This window comes from Triturus cristatus, chromosome 1_2 (assembly GCF_964204655.1).
Source record: "Triturus cristatus chromosome 1_2, aTriCri1.1, whole genome shotgun sequence".
Taxonomy (NCBI): Eukaryota; Metazoa; Chordata; class Amphibia; order Caudata; family Salamandridae; genus Triturus; species Triturus cristatus.
In genome coordinates this window covers 519,778,030-519,801,106 of record NC_140580.1, presented here as the reverse complement: position 1 = coordinate 519,801,106, position 23,077 = coordinate 519,778,030, and the positions used below count along the sequence as shown (strand labels likewise).

General features: G+C 45.3%; 1 protein-coding gene across 4 annotated transcripts in view; it reads left to right on the top strand.

The window, feature by feature from the left end:
• Positions 1–23,077, top strand: part of LOC146867553 (delta-1-pyrroline-5-carboxylate synthase) — a 384,344-nt gene that overhangs the window by 64,081 nt on the left and 297,186 nt on the right. For all 4 annotated transcript variants that reach the window (XM_085606275.1, XM_085606272.1, XM_085606277.1 and 1 more), the window contains exon 4: positions 5,003–5,152. In XM_085606275.1, coding sequence (XP_085462401.1) covers positions 5,003–5,152 — 150 coding nt within the window. The remainder of the gene's footprint in view (positions 1–5,002; positions 5,153–23,077) is intronic.

Here is a 23,077-nt window from a genome sequence, read left to right as displayed (position 1 = left end):
TGCCCGGTGCAATGCTGTCCCCAGTGACGCATCTTCCTATCTCAGCCTGTACCCGGCCGCAATAAGGACACAATCGCAAAGCTCTCACAACGTCCTCCAGCCTGAATTGCCTCACGGGCTGTCATCACGGATCTTCCCAAAGTACGCCCTTTTCTCTACCTGCAGCATGGACTGCTACTCCAGGACCCAGTTATCCACAGAGCTCACGCAACGCACGTCTATTCTGACCTGCACCTTGTGCTGTATGAATGAATGAATGAATGATTTGATAATGTGCACGAATCGCCCCTACCGGAGTATCTTGGCGCACATTCTGCACAAATGGACTGAAACCAAATCTAAAACGGCCATTTTTAGTTTTTAATCTTGTAACGGATGTAATTTGTATTATGTAACTCAATGTTCCTCATGTAAAGCGCTCTGATACCCCCGGGTCTAGCCAGCGCTATATAAAACTCAAATAAATAAAACAAGCATTTGCAATGCAATAGGTCTCGCAGTTGCGCAAGTTTAAGATATTGCCATTGTAAATGACAATGCCTTTTATTTGTTTTTAAAACGAAAACAAATCTAAAAGGCATTGTTATTTGCAGTGCCAATAGCTCAAACTCTAGTAAATGTGAGACCTATTGCATTGTAAATGCTTGTTTTCTAATGCTTTCAAAAGCATTGGGCCAGAATGTTCATGAGTGTAGTTCCAGGAGCACTATCCTGCAAGTACAGCTTTTCGAGAACAGCGGTCCGTGCAATCAAATACTTGTGTTATGTCCAGCCAGTAAGACAAGGTATTATACTTTTTCCCCCAAAGCTCTATAAGACAGGGAGGCTATTAACAACTGATGCCACGTTCATAGGTTGGGGAAGTGCACACTCTGGGAATGACCATCCAAGGCAGATGGAGCACTCAATAAAAGAGGAACACATCGGTTGGCTGGCAATTAACTGGCATTGGTAACGCTTCAGTGGTTGCCAATCAAAGGTGATTTGCTGATTCACATGGCCAACATGACAACCATGCACTACATCCAGAAGCAAGTGCCACTCATTTCACCAGTTAACAAAGATGGCACAAATCATTTAAACAACGACCGTCAGCCATCACAGTTACCTTCTGGCATAGCATCTTCAGAGGTATACAACAGGTTCACTGACTCCGCTGAAACCCATAACGAGGTTTATGAAGAGAAAATCAACACTAGAACAGTACACAAATATTTCTGCACATGGGGGATACCAGAGACGGGTCGGTTTCCAACTAAGACACAAGGATTGCCATAATTACGCTTTCAGGTTTTTGTAACGCCAGTCCCTAGAGAATGTATGATGGTAGACTAGTCAGACTTTTGCATATGCTTTTCCCACTCTCACCTTGATCAAGTATATGGGGCTTGAAATTCAATAGGTTTCTATGGCAGGGATACTCATTTGCCCCACCTGGGCAGGACAGCCTGACAGAGAGGCCAGCCACATTGCAAGTTGTGCCCAGAAAGACCTCCTAACTCAGAAACAGTGACACATTATACCCCAGATCACCTTAATCTAGCGATCTGGCTCGTAAAACCTAAGAATTTGTAGAGTTTCCCGAAAAATACATTAGAGAAGTAAGATGCCCCAGAATAAGAGCTTGTTGCTCATTCCAGTAGAAGTATTTTTTACTCTACTGTACTAGATCACAAATCGTCCTTGACAGGTTTCAGAGCAGATTATAGTTCAGTACCATCTGCACTTTCAAAATGCAACTCTGGCTTAGACTTCTGTGCACATTCGTTTGGCTTTCATTAGGCAGCACTAGCAGCTTATTTAAAAAACTGAATATTTGTTCATTTTCAGAAATGCCAGTCATAAAGACTTCCTTATAAATACTAAAATGCATTATCTTTCAAAGAATAAACCCAGCCCTAGTTTAGGACTTAAGTCTGGCATTCACATGACTTATGCAACCACTTTCTGAACCAATTGTATTCAGTCTCTTTGCAGTTCCTGCCACTAAGGGTGGTTTCATTCATGTCCCTAATGGGAGCTTTGTCAATTGAGATCTCACATTTCCATCTTCCTGCTGCATAAGGGGAGAGGGAGGGGAAATGGGGAGGGGAAATGGAAAGAATCGAGGAAGGGGGAGAGGGATCTCTCCTTCTCCCTTTCCCCCTCTCCCTCTCCTCTCTCTCTCTCTCTCTCTCTCTCTCTCTCTCTCTCTCTCTCTCTCTCTCTCTCTCTCTCTCTCTCTCTCTCTCTCTCTCTCTCTCTCTCTCTCTCTCTCTCTCTCTCTCTCTCTCTCTCTCTCTCTCTCTCTCTCTCTCTCTCTCTCTCTCTCTCTCCCTCTCCCCCCTCTCTCTCTCTCCCTCTCCCCCCTCTCTCTCTCTCCCTTTCCCCCCTCTCTCTCCCTCTCTCCCTCTCTCTCCCTCTCTCCCTCTCTCTCCCTCTCTCTCTGTCCCCGTCCCCCTCAAGACCTCGCCCATTCAAAGATTGTTTTGCTTCTTACTCATATTTGTTATTGTAGAGCAAAACACACATTTACATCTACTCCTAGCTAATTCTCAACTAGGAAAAAGTGAGCAATGACATTCCTGGGCAATATTCCACTTCCTGTCTTTTATAGAGCAGCTATATGAGTGACAGTTCTACCTTTTAACTAAGCTTTACTGTATTGCTATCCAAGCATGTAAAGATAGTGGAGACATTCCCTAAAACAATGAACCTTTTCCTTTTGAAAAGCTTCATGGGTTGAGGTTCCAACCATTTGGTCATAAGGTGCTATATTATCAGCTTGTGCACCACTTGCGTCTTGAGGTAGAGAATACGCTACGTAATTTGAATTCCAAGAGAGTTCTCAGTGACTATAACTTGTACTTAAGTCTTGCTATGCTTAATTTTGACCAGTGAAAGCCCTGCTGCATCCCTGTGAATTATATATGCCGCCTTGTTTAGTATATGATCAACACCTGTGTTTTTTGTTTGGTGCATCTGGAAGCTAGCTACCTAGCATTTGTTTGTGTATTACATTTAATAAAAATGAGAATACAATGTGGGGATTCTTCCCAAGATGGAGTTCAGATTGCATCAGTGGATTATTACTTTTGTAACAGATTTGGGTGAATCAACAAGGCTTCACTCCGTAGGCATATTCCATATGCTACCAGGAAAAGGTCATCTACTTATGCTTTCACAACTTTGTTTTCTTCACTGGGAATTTGCATGGCTGCTGCTTGACCTTCACTTCATAGGTTTGAAAATCATTACCGCCAATAAACTGATGCATTGCTTGGAAGATAAGTACATAAGTACATTTTCTAGTCTCTTTCCATTTGTTATTCTTGCCCCCACCCCTTTCCAGAGACTTGCTTATTGTTGGGGAACCTTACAAAGACAGAATTTACAGAGGGCATATTATACATTAGAAGGATAAGTTAAATATCTTTTGGTTGCATTGGTTCTGATCGATACGGTTCAGTGAATTCATTATAGGCTGCCTAGCTCACCTCTCAGACTGTCTTGAAATATCGGAGACCTCAAGGGATAAAGATTGATTGTGCTATTTATGCACTAGTAGGATGCCCTATCTGTCATCGTGCATCATTCTGGTAGATATGCGGTATCCCCTGGCACTGTGACTGTGTGAGATGTGTACACCTTAGTCTTCATCTGGGCTGGTTAAAGAAAAAGTGTCAGTTGAAGGAACAAAGGGCCAGACGTACTAAGCTTTAAATCGGAGGGTTTATGACCAGTAAAAAGCTTTTTCTTTTTTTTTTTAAATGTACTAAACACTTTTTACGATTCCATTTTTTTTTCTTTATAAATTGAAAAATGTGTTTGAAAAAGGTTACTGATTTGGTATTTGGAAGGGGTGTGCTTTGGGTGTCCTTTTCAAATACTGACTTGCTATTGTGATTCGTGTTGCAAATCATTGATAAGTTACCAACTCCCAAGTTCGGGTGGCAGCTCATTTGCGAATCGTAAGTGGTCCCTATGTGACCTCTTCCCCTTTGCCAATTAGTGTGACACCATCAGCGGTAATAGGCAGTGGTCCAGGAGACCACTGCCAATTCTCAATCGAGTTTTTCAAAACTGAAAACTTTTTATTGTCTTAAGCAGACCACTTTACTTTAACCCCTTCGACGCGCTTGACGGAACGGTTCCGTCATGCACGTCGGTTGGGCTGTGCTTATGACGGAACCGTTCCGTCATGGCCCCGCCCGCGCACGGGATCTTCAGCGTGGCGCGGAAATCCGCGCCGCGCTGAAGGGGTTAAGGAAGTCAGAATGTTTTTAAGAAATTGAATTCGAAATGTAAAGTCAGTCATGATAGTCTGCTGTCCCTTGCTATCCACCATCCCCATCTTTGCAGCCAAACGAAGGGAGTCAGTTTGTGATCTGGCCATAAAATATTCATTAGGCAAATTGTTCTGTGCTTTCCTCCAAAACATTGTACAAACCAACCTATTAGTACATAGGTCAGTTAGCAAAATAAATTATTGGACACACCATGTTGGTATCCAAATTGTGACCGGTTTTATGACCACAGTTTTAGTACTGGTGACACAAGTTTACCAAACATATGCTCTAATGATCTTCTATTGTGTCAGGTTTGCAGTTTTGCCTGTACTGAATTACCATGAATGTATTTGTATTGAAGTAATCTGTTAGATGGCTATAAGCCAGCAGCCATACATCCCGGATTTATGCACTGCTTATTCACCATGCTGAATTGTTTTTCCTGTGGTTTGGGAATGTTTAGTAATCGTGTACTGAAATCCAAAGTTTTTACCACCTCACATGATGTGTTTTATCCAGAAATATATAACTGCAGAGAACAAAAGAATGTTGTTTATTTTTCACCTGCTTCTTTCACTATATCTTAATATGTGCTTTTTGTAATGTAATTTTGATTCTATGAAAGTGCAATCTTTAAGGTCTATGGCAATGGACACAAGACGAGGTTTAAAGTAAGGGTTGTCACTAAACCTCTAATTTGGTGACGTTTGTTTGTGTTTCAATCTAACTTAAAGGTGTCCATGCTACAAAACCAGGGCCGAGAAATGATGATTGTAACCAGTGGTGCTGTGGCATTTGGTAAACAGCGTTTGCGTCACGAAATCCTCCTCTCTCAGAGTGTGAGACAGGCTCTGCATTCTGGCCAAAATCAGCTCAAAGACATGGTAAGAGACCATTTAATTGGGCATATTCTGTGTTTTTTGCTTTAGTGACCATTTATTGTTTTAGCCCCGCTTCTAAGAATTTAACAACGGTTTCTATAGGATTGAGGAGGGAATGTTAATGTGTTTGTGAGCGGGGAGATGGAGATACAGAGAGAGAGAGAGACTGCTTTTTTAAAAAAATTATTTTTTATATAGTTTTGCATTGAATGATAGGCTCTAGTTGGTTAATGGTCTTTCGAGAGGACGCTTCATGGAATTAAGTTGTCTATCTAAAGATTCTCTTATCAAAGAGCGAGGAACATGAAGTGAGTGGAGATGATGGAAAACAATGATTCTCAATTTTGGGTACTTTGAGCTAATTTGTTATAAACCGGTGTGCTGATACATATGTGCTTTTAGGGTATTTTAGTAAGACTATTAGTGTTTTTATAACACTGGTAGGAAGATGTTAGGTGCCGTTCATCAGGGCTCTGTATTTGACAAATTAACACAGAAAGTAAGTTTACAGTAATAAAAATGGTGTTTATTGAGCATCTTGGTTTAAATACGGAGTGTGATGGTTGATTCTTGGTCATAGCTTTGGTAGTTCAAGAAGGAGTGAGAGTTTATAGCTATTGCAGGGCAAAATAAAATTTTGAAACTCCAAATTTAAGGCCTCGTTAATTGCTGTGCAGTTATATTCTTCCAATGCAAGCCACCACTTTAAAGATATTTTATTTTTATTTTAAAAGATCTTGTTATTCAAAGATAAGACATAAAACCATACAAACCAAATCAAGACAGTACAGTGATCCCGCAATACAAAAAGCTCAAGACACGGCAAATATGTACATTTAGTCATTGGGAAACATTACAAAAAACATACATTATCGCTCCATATTCAAAGCAATTAAATATCTTCATCGTCTACCACTAGGGAGAGGGGAGGAAAACAGGGGGGCGCAACAGACCTCTGCTTTCATTCCCCATATTTTGGACCGTTTTTTTGGGAACCCCCTACTTTCATGAACCACCCTCTACTTTCATGAACCACCCTCTCAGGCTGCATGCACCAATCCATGTCTGACTCCCAATCCTTATAACACAGCTGAACTCCACCCCTCCATGTTCTAGCAATGTTAAGCTTTGCCACCATGCATTCCAGTGTAACCCGGATCTTCTTGGTACGTGACAAACCTGTGGTGTCCCAAATATTAAGGAGACACATCCTGGGGGAGCCGTCTATTTTGGAATTACAAACTTGAGTCATACCAGCAATAACAATATAAAGATTCTTGTATAATATTGGATATTGTGTTCGATACAACCAGCAAACCTGTCAAATAGGATCTTCATGGCATCCACATCGGCTTTAATAAGCTGCAGATTGTCTCGTCATTTTATCAGTTTGTTTTGTACCTCTACTGTTGGGTGGTGCAGTTTCATTATTTATGCATAAGCCAAAGAAGGCAATACAGTCATGCACAATTTGTGCCATTGTCCATGAATGCAAGTTTTAAGTGCACAGTATCACATTAAGATTCAGAATCCCGCAGCCAGGCTCCTGTTCCACCTTCCAAAAAAGTCATCCACCTCGGTTCAGCCACTTAATTGGCTTTTAGTGACCAAGCGTATCGATTTTAAAGCACTATGCTATATGCATAAGATGCACTCCCGCTCAGGACATCTGTACCCGCAAAAACTGGTGCGCCCTTACTACCCAGCTTGTACCCTGCGATCTAGCTGTGGCTTCCTGTTCACTGTCCCGCGGGTTAGGTACACTCGCATGGGGAAGGGGAGGTCTTGGTTCCAGACTATGAAACGCTCTTCCGGCCTCTTTAAGATGCTCTTCCTCTCTGTTCACCATTTTGCAAGGAACTAAAGACTTGGCTGTGTAGCTCCTATTAGACTGACTTACTGGTTCTCTAAGCCCTGAGTCGTCCTGTACTATATAAGAACCCTATAATAATAATAATATTGTGCAATGCAAGTCTTACGATACAAAGACATGTAGTAGGTTAGAATAGTACATATAAAGCATGGCAATACACCCCTCAGACAGTTTAAGTCTGTCTGGCAGTCGGGCCAGCTGTTGTACCTGGGCTACCTTCGGCAGAACCCATCCCATAGTATGCTCACCACCACCCGTGGTCTTGTAGAACTTATGGGTACAGCCCCTGCTGCAGTAATTCACTTTCTCTGCTGCCATGTAGAGGTCCATCCCCCGGCTTCATTCATGTATGAAAGGTATCTCTGGTGGTCACGATGGATTTAGGCCCAGATCTCTGTACTGGGGTGAATGTATGACATTGTTCTGCATTCTGTCCATCAACTGTTGTTTTTGCATTTGTCACCCCGAGTGGGACGGGTATGCTCAGACGTGAGTCCCGTGCTCTCCATGCCACTGGAATCAAGCTATCCTGGCTGAAGAGGGGTGAAAGCCCGGAACCGGTCCTAGGATGCTTGTTTCCAGTCCAGGGAGGACCTGGCTTGGCAGTTCGTGCTGGACTGTTCCCATGAGGCACAGGGTCAAGACTGATTTGCATATGGCTGGGTTCAAACTGGAATTGCATGGTGAGCAAAAAAACAATGGATTTAGGCCCAGATCTCTGTACTGGGGTGAATGTATGACATTGTTCTGCATTTTGTCCATCAACTGTTGTTTTTGCATTTGTCACCCCGGAAACTTAGCCACGTCCCTTTTGGCCACCAGTAGACCCAGTGCACTAAAGAGAGGCTTGAAGCGCAGAACATCAATGTCATTCAGGATCCTGAATAAAACATGCAGCGGGTCAAGCAGCAGTGCATCCTACAGTATGTCTGAGACTTCCTGGATGATCGCTCTCCAGTAGGTTTGTATATTTAAAGGCATTCCCAGTGTGTATTCATAAAGGATCCTACTGCCTCAACACATCTCAAATAATTTGCTGAGTCGCTTTCCCAATGTTGGCCAGTCTGCAGCGGTCATAGTAGACCCTATGTAGTGTTTTGAATTTTATCAGGTGTAGGCGCGACATAATGGCAACCACATGTGAGTGCATCAGCACCGCCGTCCAGTCTGTGTCCTCCAAATTGGCCACATCTCGCCTCCATCTTTCTCTGAGCTGGTCCAGTGTCTGGCATATTATTGATCATTCTGATCTAATGGGAGACTGCACCCCTACGCAGTTGTTGCCGACTGCAGACTCTGGGATCCCCTCGCTCTGTATAGGTAGTGTAGATGTGATCTCTGTTCTAACAAAGCGCACACAAGCAAGCCTAAATGTCGGGAGATCGTGAGCAGCAAAAATCCGGGCATTAATCTTGATCAGTTAGGCTGCCCAATAGTGCCTTTTAATATCTTGGAGCATAAGCCCGCAGTTATATTGAGTATGCTGTAGTGTTTTGAGCAATATTCTAGTATCCCCCATTCCATAGCAGAGTTATCCGGTCCTCATTAAATCTTGGTGAACACAGACTGGGAAACTGGATACGTGTTCTGGAGCACATATAGTAATTTGAGAAGTGTAATCATTTTGAAGAGGGCTGCCTGCCCCATCAAGAAGAGAGGAAGTCCCTTCCATCTTCCAACATCGGCCTGAAAGTTTGACAGCATCCTTCCAAGGTTACGGATGGAGTAGTGCTTCTTTTGCGATGTTACGAAAGTTCACAGGTACTTAGGAGGGCGCTCGGTCACCCGAAGCCCTTGTGATAGTTGCAATAGGTCTTGTGTGCCTTGTGGATTATATAGCACTGATTTGTCCCAATTAAGCCTATATCTCGAGTGGGCCCCGTATTATTATCTGAAAGCGCACAGTAATAGCGGTCACCAGGTCTGTTATGTATAGGAGTATATCATTGGCGTATAACAGTATTTTTCCTCTCTCTCGTCGGCTGCAGAAATTCGGAACCCCCTACTCAGGGGTGTAACCTCGCCACACATGCAAAAAATTGTACCGTGAAGGCAAACAAAGCGGGGACAAAGGGCATCCCTGCCTAGTCCCTTTTCCTGATCGCGAATTCAGCGGACATCTTTCCGTTCACTCTAACCACCGCAACAAGATTCTGGTACAGCACCACCACCCACATTCTAAATTGATGGCCAAAGCCAAATTTCAGTTGTCTGCTCCAGGAAAGGCCAGTGAACGGCGTCAAACGCATTTCAGCGTCTATGGATAGGAAAACATGCAATGCCTGATGGGCATGCACTGTCATCAGATAATTATGTGTGCATATCAGGTTGAGGTGTGTTGACCTGCGGGGCATAAATACCGATTGATAGCGATGTATTGGGGTGTGATGACCTGCAAGAGTCCTGTGGCTAAAATAGTGTCCAGTTGTTTGGTCTTAACACTCAGCAATGAGATAGGGCGTTAAGAGTCGCACCGGTCTGTTGATTTTCTTTCTTTGGCGAGTACTATGATGGTAGCTTTCTGAAGATCTGGGAGAGTTCCCCCACCTCTCGGAATATGTTCTGCAGGTGGGGTCCCAGTAGGCTCGCTTAGCGCTTATAAAATGCAGCAAGAATGGCTTTGGGCTCTGGAGTTTTCCCTGTCCTCTTTTGACTATGGAAGCCTGAATCTCGTTCAGCCTTTAGGTCATCTTCGAGAGACTCTCGCGCATCCGTTTCCAGCACCAGAGTGGTAACCATGGGCAAGTATAGCGCTATGGTATGTGAGTCATGGAGCGATCTGGCCCTACAGTACTGCACTTAAAAACGAGCAAGCTCATCAATAATTAAGGCATCCGTGTCAGAGTTAATCCCTGCTTGTTTGAGAATATTATGCACGCAGCAAACTTCGTGTTCTTGTCTGCTCAGCCACACCGACTGCCATGTAGTTTGGCCATCATCCTTTTTTTAGCCCCTTCTTGTGTCAAATCCCTGTATTCCGTTTTCCGAGTTGCAATCTGTCGGAGAACAAGGGGGTTAGATACCGACCCCAGTGACCCTTCGAGCTGTAGGATCTGATTTTCTAGCTCCTTGAGCTCTGCCGCTTCTCTTCTCTTTTTCTGTGTGATCAAATTCTGGACCCTGTCTCGAAGCACAGTCTTAAACGCCTCCCACAACATTATCTTAAAAGCCACTGACCCTTAGTTTTCGGTGAAGTGCAAGTCAGTGTCTTCCTGGTGTTCCTGTGCTATCTCCTGATTCTTCAGGTCCCATGTGTTTAACTTCCACCCTGTAACCCACTGGCCCCTGAATCGGTCCACTTGGACTAATAAGGGCGAGTGGTTCGATAGACCCCTTGCCAAATAGTCAGCTTGAGCTATCTTTCCAGTTTGTCCCCGGTGCACAAAGACGTAGTCAAGCTTCCAGTAGACCCTGTGGGCTCCTGCAAAGTAGGAGTACTTCGTATCAGAAGGATGCAAACATTGCCATAGGTCAATCAGGCCCACCCTATCAGTGCCAGTGCTGTTGCTTGAGGAAGTGCTGTCTGGGTCCCAGAATGGTCTAGACCTGTAGCCATGACGTCGTTTAAGTCCCCACCTATGACATGCAATGTAGAGGTAGACTCTTGAAAGATATGTTATTTTGGCCAGGTTAGGTGTTTGTAGTCGGGGAGGAGCATACATGCTCAATAGAATCATCTCTATCCGTCCACGGTGGCTCTGCACACCCACATATCTGCCATTGGGAGCTATTCAGGTTTTAGTTACCCGAAAAGGGGATCTTTTTCTCACCAGAAAAGCAAGTCCCCTGACCCGCTAGGGAATCGTACAACCTTAATGTAATGGCCAACAAAACGAGCAATAATAAAACGTAACATACCCCCCTCTACCAAAACTGTCCCCCTCCATTCCCCCAGTCTCTCCCCACAGCACTGAACCACATTATCTGATCTGAACTATGCATGAAGAGAATATGAGAGGTCTGTAACCAGTCACCTACCTTTACTCACAGACCCCAAATAGTGGCAATAACCAAATAAAGAACAAAGAAGATAAAGAAAGAAAACACACTCCCAGTTGTCTCTGAGAGTCTCGGGAGAGGAGAGGTGGGAGGGGTGGTTAAAAGCAGGTCACTTTTCGCAACTCCATCTCTGGCTCGATATCTCGTTTCAGTCGCATGTCCCTACTACAAATTCACCCTTCTCTCAGCGGAGGTACAACCCAAACATTTGTGCTCTAGGTTGTTGATTTCCATTGCCAGTGGGCGAGTTCCAAAAAGAACAATTGATGGAGAGAATGTAGAACAATTTCATACATTCACCCCAGTACAGAGATCTGTGCCTAAATCCATCGTTTTTTTGCTTACCATGCCATTCCAGTTTGGACCCAGCCATATGCAAATCAGTCTTGACCCTGCACCCAATGGGAACTGTCCACCCCGATCTGCCAGACCAGGTCCTCCTTGGACTGGAAACAATCATCCTAGGATCGGTTTCAGGGTTTCACCCCTCATCAGCTAGGATAGCTTGACTCCAGTGGCATAGAGCGCACAGGACCCACGTCTAGGCATACCCGTCCCACTCTGGGGGGAGTTCCATCAGAGTCTGATGACAGGACCCTCTCTAAAATGTCTGGAATTGCATCCCCCTGCGTTTGGTCATGCTTATTCATTTTGGGTACCAAGTTCAACTCACCCTCTGTGTCTGAGTAGATTCCAGGCCTCCTTTCCTGTCTTCGGGCTGTCAGTGGAGGTGCTGTATCTTTTTTGATAGCTTGTGCCCCTATTGCATACGGTAAAGTTTGAATGTTCTCTGCTGCATTCAGAGACCTTCAACCTGTCTATAGTTTGTTTATGCCTAGCCAGTCAGTGGGCAGGGCTTTCAACAAAGGAATAAACTGCATCTGCTGCTGCTCTAGTTTATTAGTAGTCCAGTGTGCAAGAAGGTATGTTTTTTGGGTTTGAGCCTGTTTTGCTGACTTACCCAATTATCATAAAAGGCCGACCACTTAAAAGGGGTCCTAGCAAGTCCCATTGGTATTTTAAGATGCCAAATGCAAGTTCACAGTAGGATTGTGTTGTATTTGATGGAATAGAGAAGGATGGTTGGCTGGATCCTGGAATGGAAGCTGATCTGCATCAAGGCCCCTTCAGTTGCATCATTTCACTAAAACTGAGGAGAACCATGTTCTGAACACGAGGAGAGCCGTTGAAAGATACTGCTACCAACTCTCAACGTTTCTTTCCCAGTGAGTCTGATGAGAAGGAGCTCTCACGCTCCCCCTGCTTCGGTACAGCTGAGAAGGAGCTCTCAGTTTCTGCCTGCTTCAAGACTGTCCTCTTGGATCCTGGTTGGGGATGTGTTTGCTGGAGGGTGTTAGTGAATTAGTCCTGTTTTCATGGCACTCAGGCTTGAGTTTCAGCCGTGCGCCGCACGCCAATAGACTTCCACACGCAAACACATTAAATCGAGCGTTGAGGCGCTCCTCAGACGCTGAGTGTGCATACATGAGCGGGCTGGCGTGACTGACGCACGCACCGCATAATCACGTTTGCCTGATTTCATGTGACTGCTTGTTCCTGGTTACCAGGCAACAGGATGCTTCAGTCACGCCATTAAGTTGATTACAAATACAAATTCATCTAATTTCCTGCATTGAAGGAATTGCAGTGAACACTGTTGTATTTAGCATTTTATAAATTTGTTTTTTATGAAGGGCTGCATTTTCAAGTGTTGTGAATTCAATAACTAGTATCCTATTGGTATTTACTCCTCTATTTTGGTATCTACACCATGGAAGGGTTTTTGGCACCTACGTTTTTTTACACAGTCTAGGGGAACCAGTTGTACCCTGGGAAGAATGGAAAGACTTTTTTGAAGCCTACGTCCAAGCCGTAGGAGGTAGCATTTTCACGGCATCCAGAAAATTGGGTATGCTTAAGCATTGTCTGGGAGCAGAAGAATGGGGAATATTAAAATATCTTCTACCTCTTGGGGAAGAGAAAGAAGATGATGAGGAGTTTGATGAATATGAGTCAGCATTGTGGAAACTGAGTTAGAATTTTGGGTAAAAGAAAAATGAACTAGTGGAACAATTAAAGTCTCTAAAGAGAAGCCAGTTTCTAGGTGAATCAGTTGAGATCTACGTAGCTGGACTGGGACAGGTGGCGGGCACATGCAATTACAAGAGGTTCATTGATGAGATGTTGAGGGACCTAATACTGCTCAAGGTTAATAATAAAAGCAATAGGAAAAACATTTGCGCACAGAAGGATTAACGTTTCAAATGGCCATCGATATGATGACCAGAGCTGAGATCACAGATGAGGCTCCAAGAGTTGCAGTCAAAAGACAAAATAGAGATGGTTCAAAGGATGTACAACAGTCAAAAGAAGACCACATCAGAACCGTGAAATCTGAGGAAAAAAAATTGGTGAACTGCTACAAATGTGGGTTGAGGGGTTGTGTTCGGCTATTGGTCAGATATGCAGAAGGTGTAAAATTAAAGGGCATTTTGCCAGTGTGTGTAGGGGGGGACTGAGTGGAGTGAAGAAAAACAAAAGTTCTGTGAGTATGGTGGATTCACAGGGAGGTGATGAGGAAAACCAGCGTGTTATTTTACAAATACAACAGGTTGGAAGGGTTGTTGAAGGTATTCCAATTTGTACAATCAACATTGACAGAGTGAGTGTGAAAATGGCAGAGTTAGGAGCCAAATGTACTGAGATTGGGGAAGAATATTTGAGCAAAGTTCCCAATCACATGCTCAAGGCTTGGTAGCATACGATAATAAGCCATGGAGTTGTTGGGTTTTATTGAATCCCATGTAGAGTTTCAACAGGTAGTTGTGCCTTCCAAAGTTTATTTTGCCAGGTGTGGTTCGTGTCTGATGAGTTATCCCCAAAAAAGGAAGTTGTGTATAAGGTTGGATTCCAATCACCCAGATCAAGTGTTGGGGCAAACTCTGATGTGTGTGAAGTAGAAAGTGTGTCCTAAATGGATGAATATCCTTCAGTATTAATTGACAAACTGGTAGTGTACAGAGGGTTATGCATAGAATTGTGTTTAAGAAATTAGCGATTCCTAAGACTCGTGAGCCACGTGGTGTCTCACTTGTCATGAAGGAACCGTTGTGCAAGGAATGACAGATGCTTTGTGATGGTATAATTGAAGAGATAGCGGCTTCAGAGTGGTTGGCTCCTGTAGTGATGGCCTAGAAGGGGAATGGTGATATGCGCATTTGAGTGATTTTGTGAAATGCAGACTACTATCAATGGGGCGAATAGTGTTTTCCACTCTTGATCTATCTTTGGTGTATCATCAGATTGTGTTACATCTAGATTTTGGTCCGTTGATGGCTTATGCCAGAGGGTGCCTACAGGTAAAAGAGGATGCCGTTTGGTTTTGCCTTGGCAGTCGTGGTATTTCAACAGGCTATGCACCATTTGTTCAAAAGCACACCCCATGTTATAAATTTTTTAGGATGGCATCCTTTTGTTTGCAGAAAATATGACGGAACATGATCTGGTGTTAAAAATAGTAGAAATTTTGCAAAAATGTGGTTTTACAAGAAAGAAAAATGTAAGTTTAGAGTGAGTGGTGTTGGGCCATTGGATAGGTGAGAAGGGAATTTCTCAAAAACTGAAATTGGTTTGTGCTATTAAAAAAGCTCCTTCTGCCTTTAAGGACCAGTTAAGGTCACTTTTGGATCTCGCAGAATAATATTCGCGGTTCGTTCCAATATTCGCAGATAAAACCAAGTATATGTGTTAACTAATGTTGAAGAATGAGAAGTTTGTTTGGTGAGAGAAACGTGAAAGTGAGTTCAGAGAACTAAAATAAAGCATCACATCTGCTCCAGTAGTGAAACAATTTGACATCAATGATGCCGCGATAATCAACACTGTTGCTTTCTCAATGGGGTTGGGTGCAGTGTTGCTGCAGAGAAGGAATGGCAAAGAGGTCATGCTAGCCTATGCGTTTAGGCTGTTAAGAGATGCAGAAAAAATTACTCCACCATTGAGGGAGAGGCGTTGGCTATTTGGTGGGGTGTGGTCATATGTATGGGATACTGTCTTCACTGTTCATACTGACCACCACCCTTTGGTGGATGTCTTTACTACTAGAGAGGTGGCGGTAGACCTTCTGCTAGACTGGCACGTTGGATGATGAGAATGATAGAATAAAACTTTAGTGTGAAGTATGTCTCTGGAAAGGTGGAAGTTCTGGCTGTATGTTTGTCCAGATTGCCGGTTAGTGAGGGTTTAAAGGTGGAGGGCAAACAGGATGAATGGATCAGAGCAAATGTGAATGAGGTCACATAAGTCAGGATTTCTCATGGGGGAATCGAGGTGTGCCGCCAAGTATCTTAATGAATGTTTGCCAGCAAAAAGGAAGGCTTCTGAGGATGCGGAGTGTTTCTGCCAAGTGTTTGTGGAGTTATCGGTGGTAGGTGGTGTATTGATGAGAGGTGAACTTTTGGTGGTACCAGTGCTACTGAGAGAACATGTGATCAAACTGGCACACCAGGGGCACATTGGTATGAGCGCCACAAAACAGCGTGTCTGAGTAGAGTACTGGTGGCCTGGGGTTGACTTTGAGGTGAAGAAGAGCATCAGAGAGTGTGTGTCCTGTGCTTTGAGCAACAAGTCTCCGAAGACAGTGAAGTATTTCTCTGTGGTTACTGACAGATCTGACGGTCCATGGAAGAAGATTGCAGTTGATGTAACAGCTCTGGTGTATGTTTTGGTGAAGTGTCCCAAGAATGCCACAGTAGTTGTGGATTATTTCTCACAATGGTCAGAGGTGAAATTCCCAGGGCAACTCTCCACCGAAGCAGTCATTGCTTTATTTGGGAGGAATTGTTTGTGGGGGAGGGGATGCAAGAGACACTGCTTTCAGACTACAATGTACAATTTGTTTCTGGACCCACGAGAGACTTCTTAATCAAATATGGAGTGGAGCAAAGCCAGATTGAGAGAACCACGAACTCATCCAAATAACTTTTTGGGGTAGTAGAGAAGCTCTCCTCCCTACCTAAGAAAAAATACACAAAGAATAATCCACGCTTTTGTGATGGCATTGCTAACACCTTTAGAAATAAAGTTACAAATATCTATGACTCCTTTGAAGCCACCCTCACACACGAACCAACTGAGGTATTTCTGAGTTCAGATCCCGAAAAAAATATTTTTCATAGCTTTTCTCAGGTATCTAATGAATTAGTGGAAAACACATTAGGGAAATTAAATCTGGATCCCCGTTTGATCCTAGTCCCCCCGCAGTTTTGAAAGATATAGCGACGGAGGTGAGCCCTTTTTCCAGCGCTATGTAAGGATGCGTCAATCCTTCCTCTGATTAAAAAAAACCTAATCTGGACGCATCAAACCCGAGCAACTGTTGCCCAATTGCCAGGCAGCCACTTCCAGCCAAAATATTGGAGAAAATCATGAATAAACAGCTCATTTTATCCAAGGAAATGTTTTCCTCCCAATTCGGTTTTCGGCCAGAACACAGTACGGAGACTGCCCTGATCAAGGCCACCGAGGAGATCAGGACTGTGATGGATAGAGGGGGTGCTGCCGCCCTTATCCTCCTTAATTTGTCGCCTGCTTTCGATACTGTTGACCATAATTTACTGCAACTGCGTCTGGAAACATTAAGTGCTATCTTCTTTTCTGAAGGAAAGAAGACAAACCGTGACCCTGGATCAGTTTAAAGCAACCCCTTATGTTCTACTGTGTGGAGTTCCACAGGGCTAATCACTTAGCCCATCCTTGTTTAACATCTATGTATCTGAACTGGCACCTTTGATCCAGCTTTTCGGCTTCAGTCTAACATCGTATGCTGATGACACACAGCTTGTGGTTGCAGCATACAAAGAAAAAGCCTCTACAGCACTGCAGTTTCAAAACTGTATAGTGGAAATTAACAGATGGATGGGCAAGCACTGTCTTAAACTTAATTCTGAGAAAACCGAAGTAGTGCTTTTTTGGGAATCTACAACCCAGCCTTTGGTGGCTAGCTGAGATTGGTGAATTGCCAAAACCAGTAGAAAAGGCAAAAAAATCTCGGGTAATGATTGGCAACAAATTAACTTTCTCTCAGCAGACCAATGTTACTGTGTCGGCCACCTACCATCTAATTAAGAAATTGAAGAAGATTCTGCCCTATACCCCTATCGACTCCAGGGGGACGGTGGTGACAGCACTTGTGCTGTCAAAGTTAGACTACTGCAACAAAGTCTACCTGAATACACAGAAACAATATGTTCGAGGCATATGAGCTGCAGATTACACACTTCTGCATAGATCGCCAGCTGGTGTTGGGCCCGGATGTTTGCAGTTTGTTTTTCCTCTTGGAAAGTCTTTGGAAGTCACGAGGTCGGTGACTCCTCCTTTGGATGGTATTGCGCATGGGCTTCGGCTCCATCCTCAGATTGTTTTTTCCCGCCATCGGGCTCGGATGTAATCTTCGCGCTCCGGTTCCGAACTGCTTCCAGTTCGACGATCCACGCGCAATCCTCACCCCAATCGCTGTATTGTTTCGATCGCGATCTCTTCAATCAACGCGCCTTCTCATCGACACAAACCTTCGGTTCCAGTCGTCGTCGACTGCGGCCTTCGGGCCTACCCAGGCTCCGGTCCCGGCTCATGTAAAGAACTCCATTTAAAAAGTGCCCTCGATGTGGGTCCAAATTTCCCCACACTGATCTTCTTGAGGTATGCAACCTCTGCCTCTCCCCTGAACACGAGGCTTGAGACTGTCCGGCCTGTAAGTCTTTCCGATCCAAAAAGACTATTCGGGACCGAAGAGCCAGAAGGAACATGGCACACTCCTCGACGTCCATTCCAGTCGACATCTTCGAAGACGACATCGACGATCCGGAACATCATCGCACCGAAGAGGACCTCGTCAGCGCTTCCGAGGCCGACGAGTCAGATGTGGAAGACATCACTCCGGCGCAGAGGGTCGTGAGTACCAATCTAGCCCCCCCCCCCCACACCCACGCCAACACCCAAAAAGGCTTCTGTCACGCCTTCGCCTCCAGGCCTAGGCAAGACCAGAGACACTGCTTCACACACCCCACCTTCGGGCCCGATGAAGAAGCCAAGTAAGCCTTCCGAGCCAGCCTACCAGCGGTGCCGAGAAACACACTTCGGCACCGAAAAAGAAACCTGCCTCGACAACGAGCTTCGCACCAAAGCCCTCGGGGTCGAAACCCAGCTCTTCGGTACCGACGCCATCTTCGGTACCGACCAAACCACACAAGGCCAACGGCACCGACACTTCCAAGCCGAATCCCATCTCGGCGCCGACCAAGGGACCGGAGGGTCCCAAGCCGGGTTCTAAACATCAAACCGGCACAGAAAAACCTAGAAAGTCATCGGCCCCGACGCCTTCGGCGCCGACTGACCAAATTACCTCACCAGAGCTATTTACACCGGATCCCTTGCAAAAAAACTCTCACCAAGGATCCAAAAACTGGACATTTGACACTCTACCAAAAAGAGACATTTGGAGAAGCCTGTTCCGCCTCCACCTCCAAAGAGGAAGGACTCTGCTACCTCTCCGTTCAGAATACCTTCCACCCCCTCCACCTCCTCCTCCTTCCCCACCTCCACCCCCTCCGCCCTCTCCACCCCCACCTCCCTCTCCACCCCCACCTCATCGTTCTCCTACCCTGTCTCCAGACGATGATGATCGGGGGGCCCATATGATAATAAAGGAGATGTGCCACAGGACCCCACCCCTACAGGATCCCCAGATCCATGGGACGATTACAATATTCCAGATATCCCCAACGTCCCACAAGACGATATTTACCCTTCTAGGCCATCTCCACCAGAAGATTCATTCGGGTTCAACCATCTTCTGCAAAGGGCAGCACATTATCACTGGGTGGACTTGCATACCGACCCCGTGGAGGAAGATTTCCTCCTAGACACATTTGATACTTCACATAGGTCCACCTCCATACTGCCCATGCTCAAAGGGGTGGTAAAGCATGCGGCAGAAGTTTTTAAGGACCCAGTTAAAGCCAGGATCATTAACCCACGTATTGAAAAAAAATACAAACCTGCTCCCTCAGATCCCTCTTACATCAGAGGACCAGCGCCACTAGATTCCTTAGTAGTATCCACGGCACGTAAAAGGGCAAATTCACAAGCGTCAGGTGATGCACCACCACCTGACAAGGAATCAAAACTGCTAGATGCATCAGGCAAACGCACAGCATCCCAGGCGGCCAACATGTGGCGTATAGCAAACACTCAGGCACTGCTGGCCAGATATGACAGGGCTCATTATGACGAATTGGAAAACATAATGCACCATCTCCCTGAAAAATATAAAGCTAGGGCCAAGGAGTAAAACAATCACTAATACCTCCATACGTTGTGCCCTAGATGCAGCAGACACAGCCTCCAGGGCCATCAACACCAGCGTCCTTCTCCGTCGCCATGCTTGGCTAAGTGTATCTGGTTTTAAACCAGAAGTACAAGCCTCCATCCTTAACCATCCCTTTGACCAGGAACATCTATTTGGGCCAAAGGTGGATGAGGCCTTAGAAAAGATGAAAAAGGACACGGATATCGCAAAATCCATGGGGGTCTCAGTCTCACCCGCCCAGACGCTCCTTTCGCCGCTCCTCCTTTCGGAGTACATCCAGAGGCTACTCCTCAGACACAGCGTCCACATCATACAAATCCCCTACTCAGACCACCTTTACAAAAGGTTACCAAAGAGGCGACTACAGGGGTAACAACAACAAGGGCAGAGGCAAAACAAACAACGCCCGTTCTGCCACACCTCCTACCCAATGACTTTCCCCCCCCTCCTTCCCCCCGCCCCCCCAGACCATTCCACTCCGGTCGGGGGCAGACTCCAAAATATCCTTCATGTCTGGGAGACCATCGCCTCAGACAAATGGGTGACCCAAATAATTCGGTCCGGCTACTGCCTAGAACTAACATCTACCCCCCCAAACATTCCACCCAGGCAACGCCCAATGTTACAAGAACATTCAACATTACTAAAGCAGGAGGTAATCTCCCTCCTACAAAAACAGGCAGTAGAACACGTTCCTGTCAATCAACAAAATATGGGGGTCTACTCCCTATATTTTCTCATACCAAAAAGGGACGAGACTCTACGACCTATTCTAGATCTCCGACCCCTAAACACATACATACACTCAGACCATTTTCACATGGTAACGCTTCAGCAGGTACTTCCGCTCCTCTCTCAGAACGACTTCCTCACCACACTGGACTTGAAGACGCATACTTCCACATTCAAGTACACCATGCTCACAGAAAGTACCTCAGATTTGTAGTGGACAGACAACACTACCAATTCAAAGTGCTCCTGTTCGGAGTCACAATAGCACCAAGGGTATTCACCAAGTGCCTGGCGGTGGTGGCGGCACACTTGAGAAGACAGCACATTCACGTCTTCCCATACCTAGACGATTGGCTGATAAAAGACACTTCATACAATCAGTATGTACGCCACACCGCCACCACAATCGAACTACTTCACCAACTAGGCTTCACCGTGAACCACCAAAAGTCCCAGCTACAACCATCCCACATAAAACAATACCTCGGTGCCACCATAGACACCTCAAAAGCGATAGCCTACCCCAATTCGGCCAGGATTGCAAGCATTCAGGCTTTGCGACAAAAATTCATACCTCAACACTCCCTTCCAGCACGAGTGTTCATGCAACTAATAGGCATTTTCATAGTGCCCCATGCAAGACTCCAGATGCGTCCTCTCCAAGACTGCTTAGCGCGCCAATGGAACCAGGCCCACGGTCAACTGACAGATCTGGTGTTGGTAGACGGTCGCACCCATCGTTCTCTGCAGTGGTGGAACACCACAAACCTTTCCAAAGGTCGACCGTTCCTGGACCCGGTTCGCCAGATAATACTAACAACGGATGCATCGCTCTCCGGCTGGGGAGCTCACCTATTACACCTCACCGTGCAGGGCACATGGACGCCTCAACAAAAGTTACTCCATATCAACCATCTGGAGTTACTAGCAATCTTTTTAGCCCTAAAATCTTTTCAGACACAGATTTCAGGCAAGGCAGTCCTCTTTCGCAGACAACATGACAGCCATGTATTATATACAAAAACAAGGCGGTACACACTCTCCACAGCTCTCTCAATTAGCACAGAGCATATGGAGATGGGCAATTCCCCACAAAATCTTTCTCCTAGCTCAACATGTCCCAGGAGTCCAAAGCACCATGGCAGATCTGCTCAGCAGACAGACATAACAGATCCACGAGTTGGAACTTCACCCACAGGTTCTTCATCCGTTCTTTCAAATGTGGGGGTATCCGCAGATAGACTTCTTCGCCACCCACGAAAACACAAAATGCCCAAGCTTTGCCGCCAGATACCCACTCCCATTGTCCAAAGGAAATGCGATATGGATGAACTGGTCAGGCAAATTTGCGTACGCTTTTCCGCCTCTCCCACTCATTCCATTAGTGGTGCGCAAACTACAACAACACTCCCTCACACTAATCCTAGTAGCTCCAACGTGGGCCAGACAACCGTGGTACACCACGCTGCTGGAACTCTCTGTAGTACCACACCAAAAACTGCACCTCTCACCATGCCTCCTAACCCAGAACCATGGAGAGATCAGACACCCGGACCCAGCTCAGCTCAACCTTGCGATCTGGCTCCTGAAGTCCTAGAATTTGGGTACCTAAATCTTCCCCCTGACTGTATGAACGTCATCAGAGAAGCTAGACGACCTACCACTAGAGCGTGCTACGCGGCCAAGTGGAAACGATTTGTTGTTTATTGCCATAACAACACCATCAATCCCCTGGACGTGTCCATTCAACACACCATAGGCTACTTACTCCACCTACTAAGGTGTAATTTAGCCTATAAGTCCATTCGACTACACCTCGCAGCAATTGCAGCTTACTTACAAAACAGGCAACATCTTTCACTCTTTAGAGTACCTGCCATTAAAGCCTTCATGGAAGGCCTAAAAAGAATAATTCCCCCCAGAGTCCCACCCTCACCTGTGTGGAACCTAAATATTGTTCTCACAAGGCTATTGGGGCCTCCCTTCGAACCTTTACACAAATGCGAACTGCAATTCCTAACATGGAAAACAGCTTTCCTTGTAGCCATCACTTCCTTTAGAAGGGTCAGTGAGATACAAGCGCTTACCATACAAGAACCTTTTCTTCAGATGCACCATAACAAAGTTGTTCTCCGTACCAACCCAAAATTCCTACCTAAAGTCATTTCCCCTTTTCACCTAAACCAATCTGTAGAACTACCAGTATTTTTCTCGCAACCTCAGACCGTTGCAGAAAGGGCTCTGCACACACTAGATGTCAAACGAGCCTTACTCTACTACATCGAGAGAACACAACCTTTCCGAAAGACCAAACAACTGTTTGTCTCTTTCTCTCCTCCACACAAGGGCAACCCCATCTCGAAATCAGGGATAGCTAGGTGGATTGTAAAATGCATTCAGATTTGCTACCACAAAGCAAAACGAACGCTATTCGTTCCCCCTAAAGCCCATTCTACACGAAAGGTAGGGGCTCCCATGGCATTTTAGGGAACATCCCATTAGATGATATCTGCAAAGCAGCTACATGGTCAATACCGCACACTTTCACCAAACACTATTGTGTAGATGTGCAAACTAAGCAACAAGCTAGTGTGGGGCAGGCTGTACTCAAAAAATTATTTCAAACCACTGCAACAGATACCGGTGGTCGCCGCTAAGGTTGGGAACTGCTATATAGTCTATGCAAAAGTGTGTAATCTGCAGCTCATATGCCTCGAACGAAATATGCTACTTACCAGTATGCATCTGTTCTTGGCATGTAGAGCTGCAGATCTAAGCTCACCCACCCGCCTCCCCGGCTACCTGTATCTGTTCCAGTTTATCTTATTTAGATACACACATGGGTTTCTTCACTGTTATTACTACGCTCCATCTTTCCCTGCTGGCGAAAAACAATCTGAGGATGGAGCCGAAGCCCATGCGCAATACCATCCAAAGGAGGAGTCACCGACCTCGT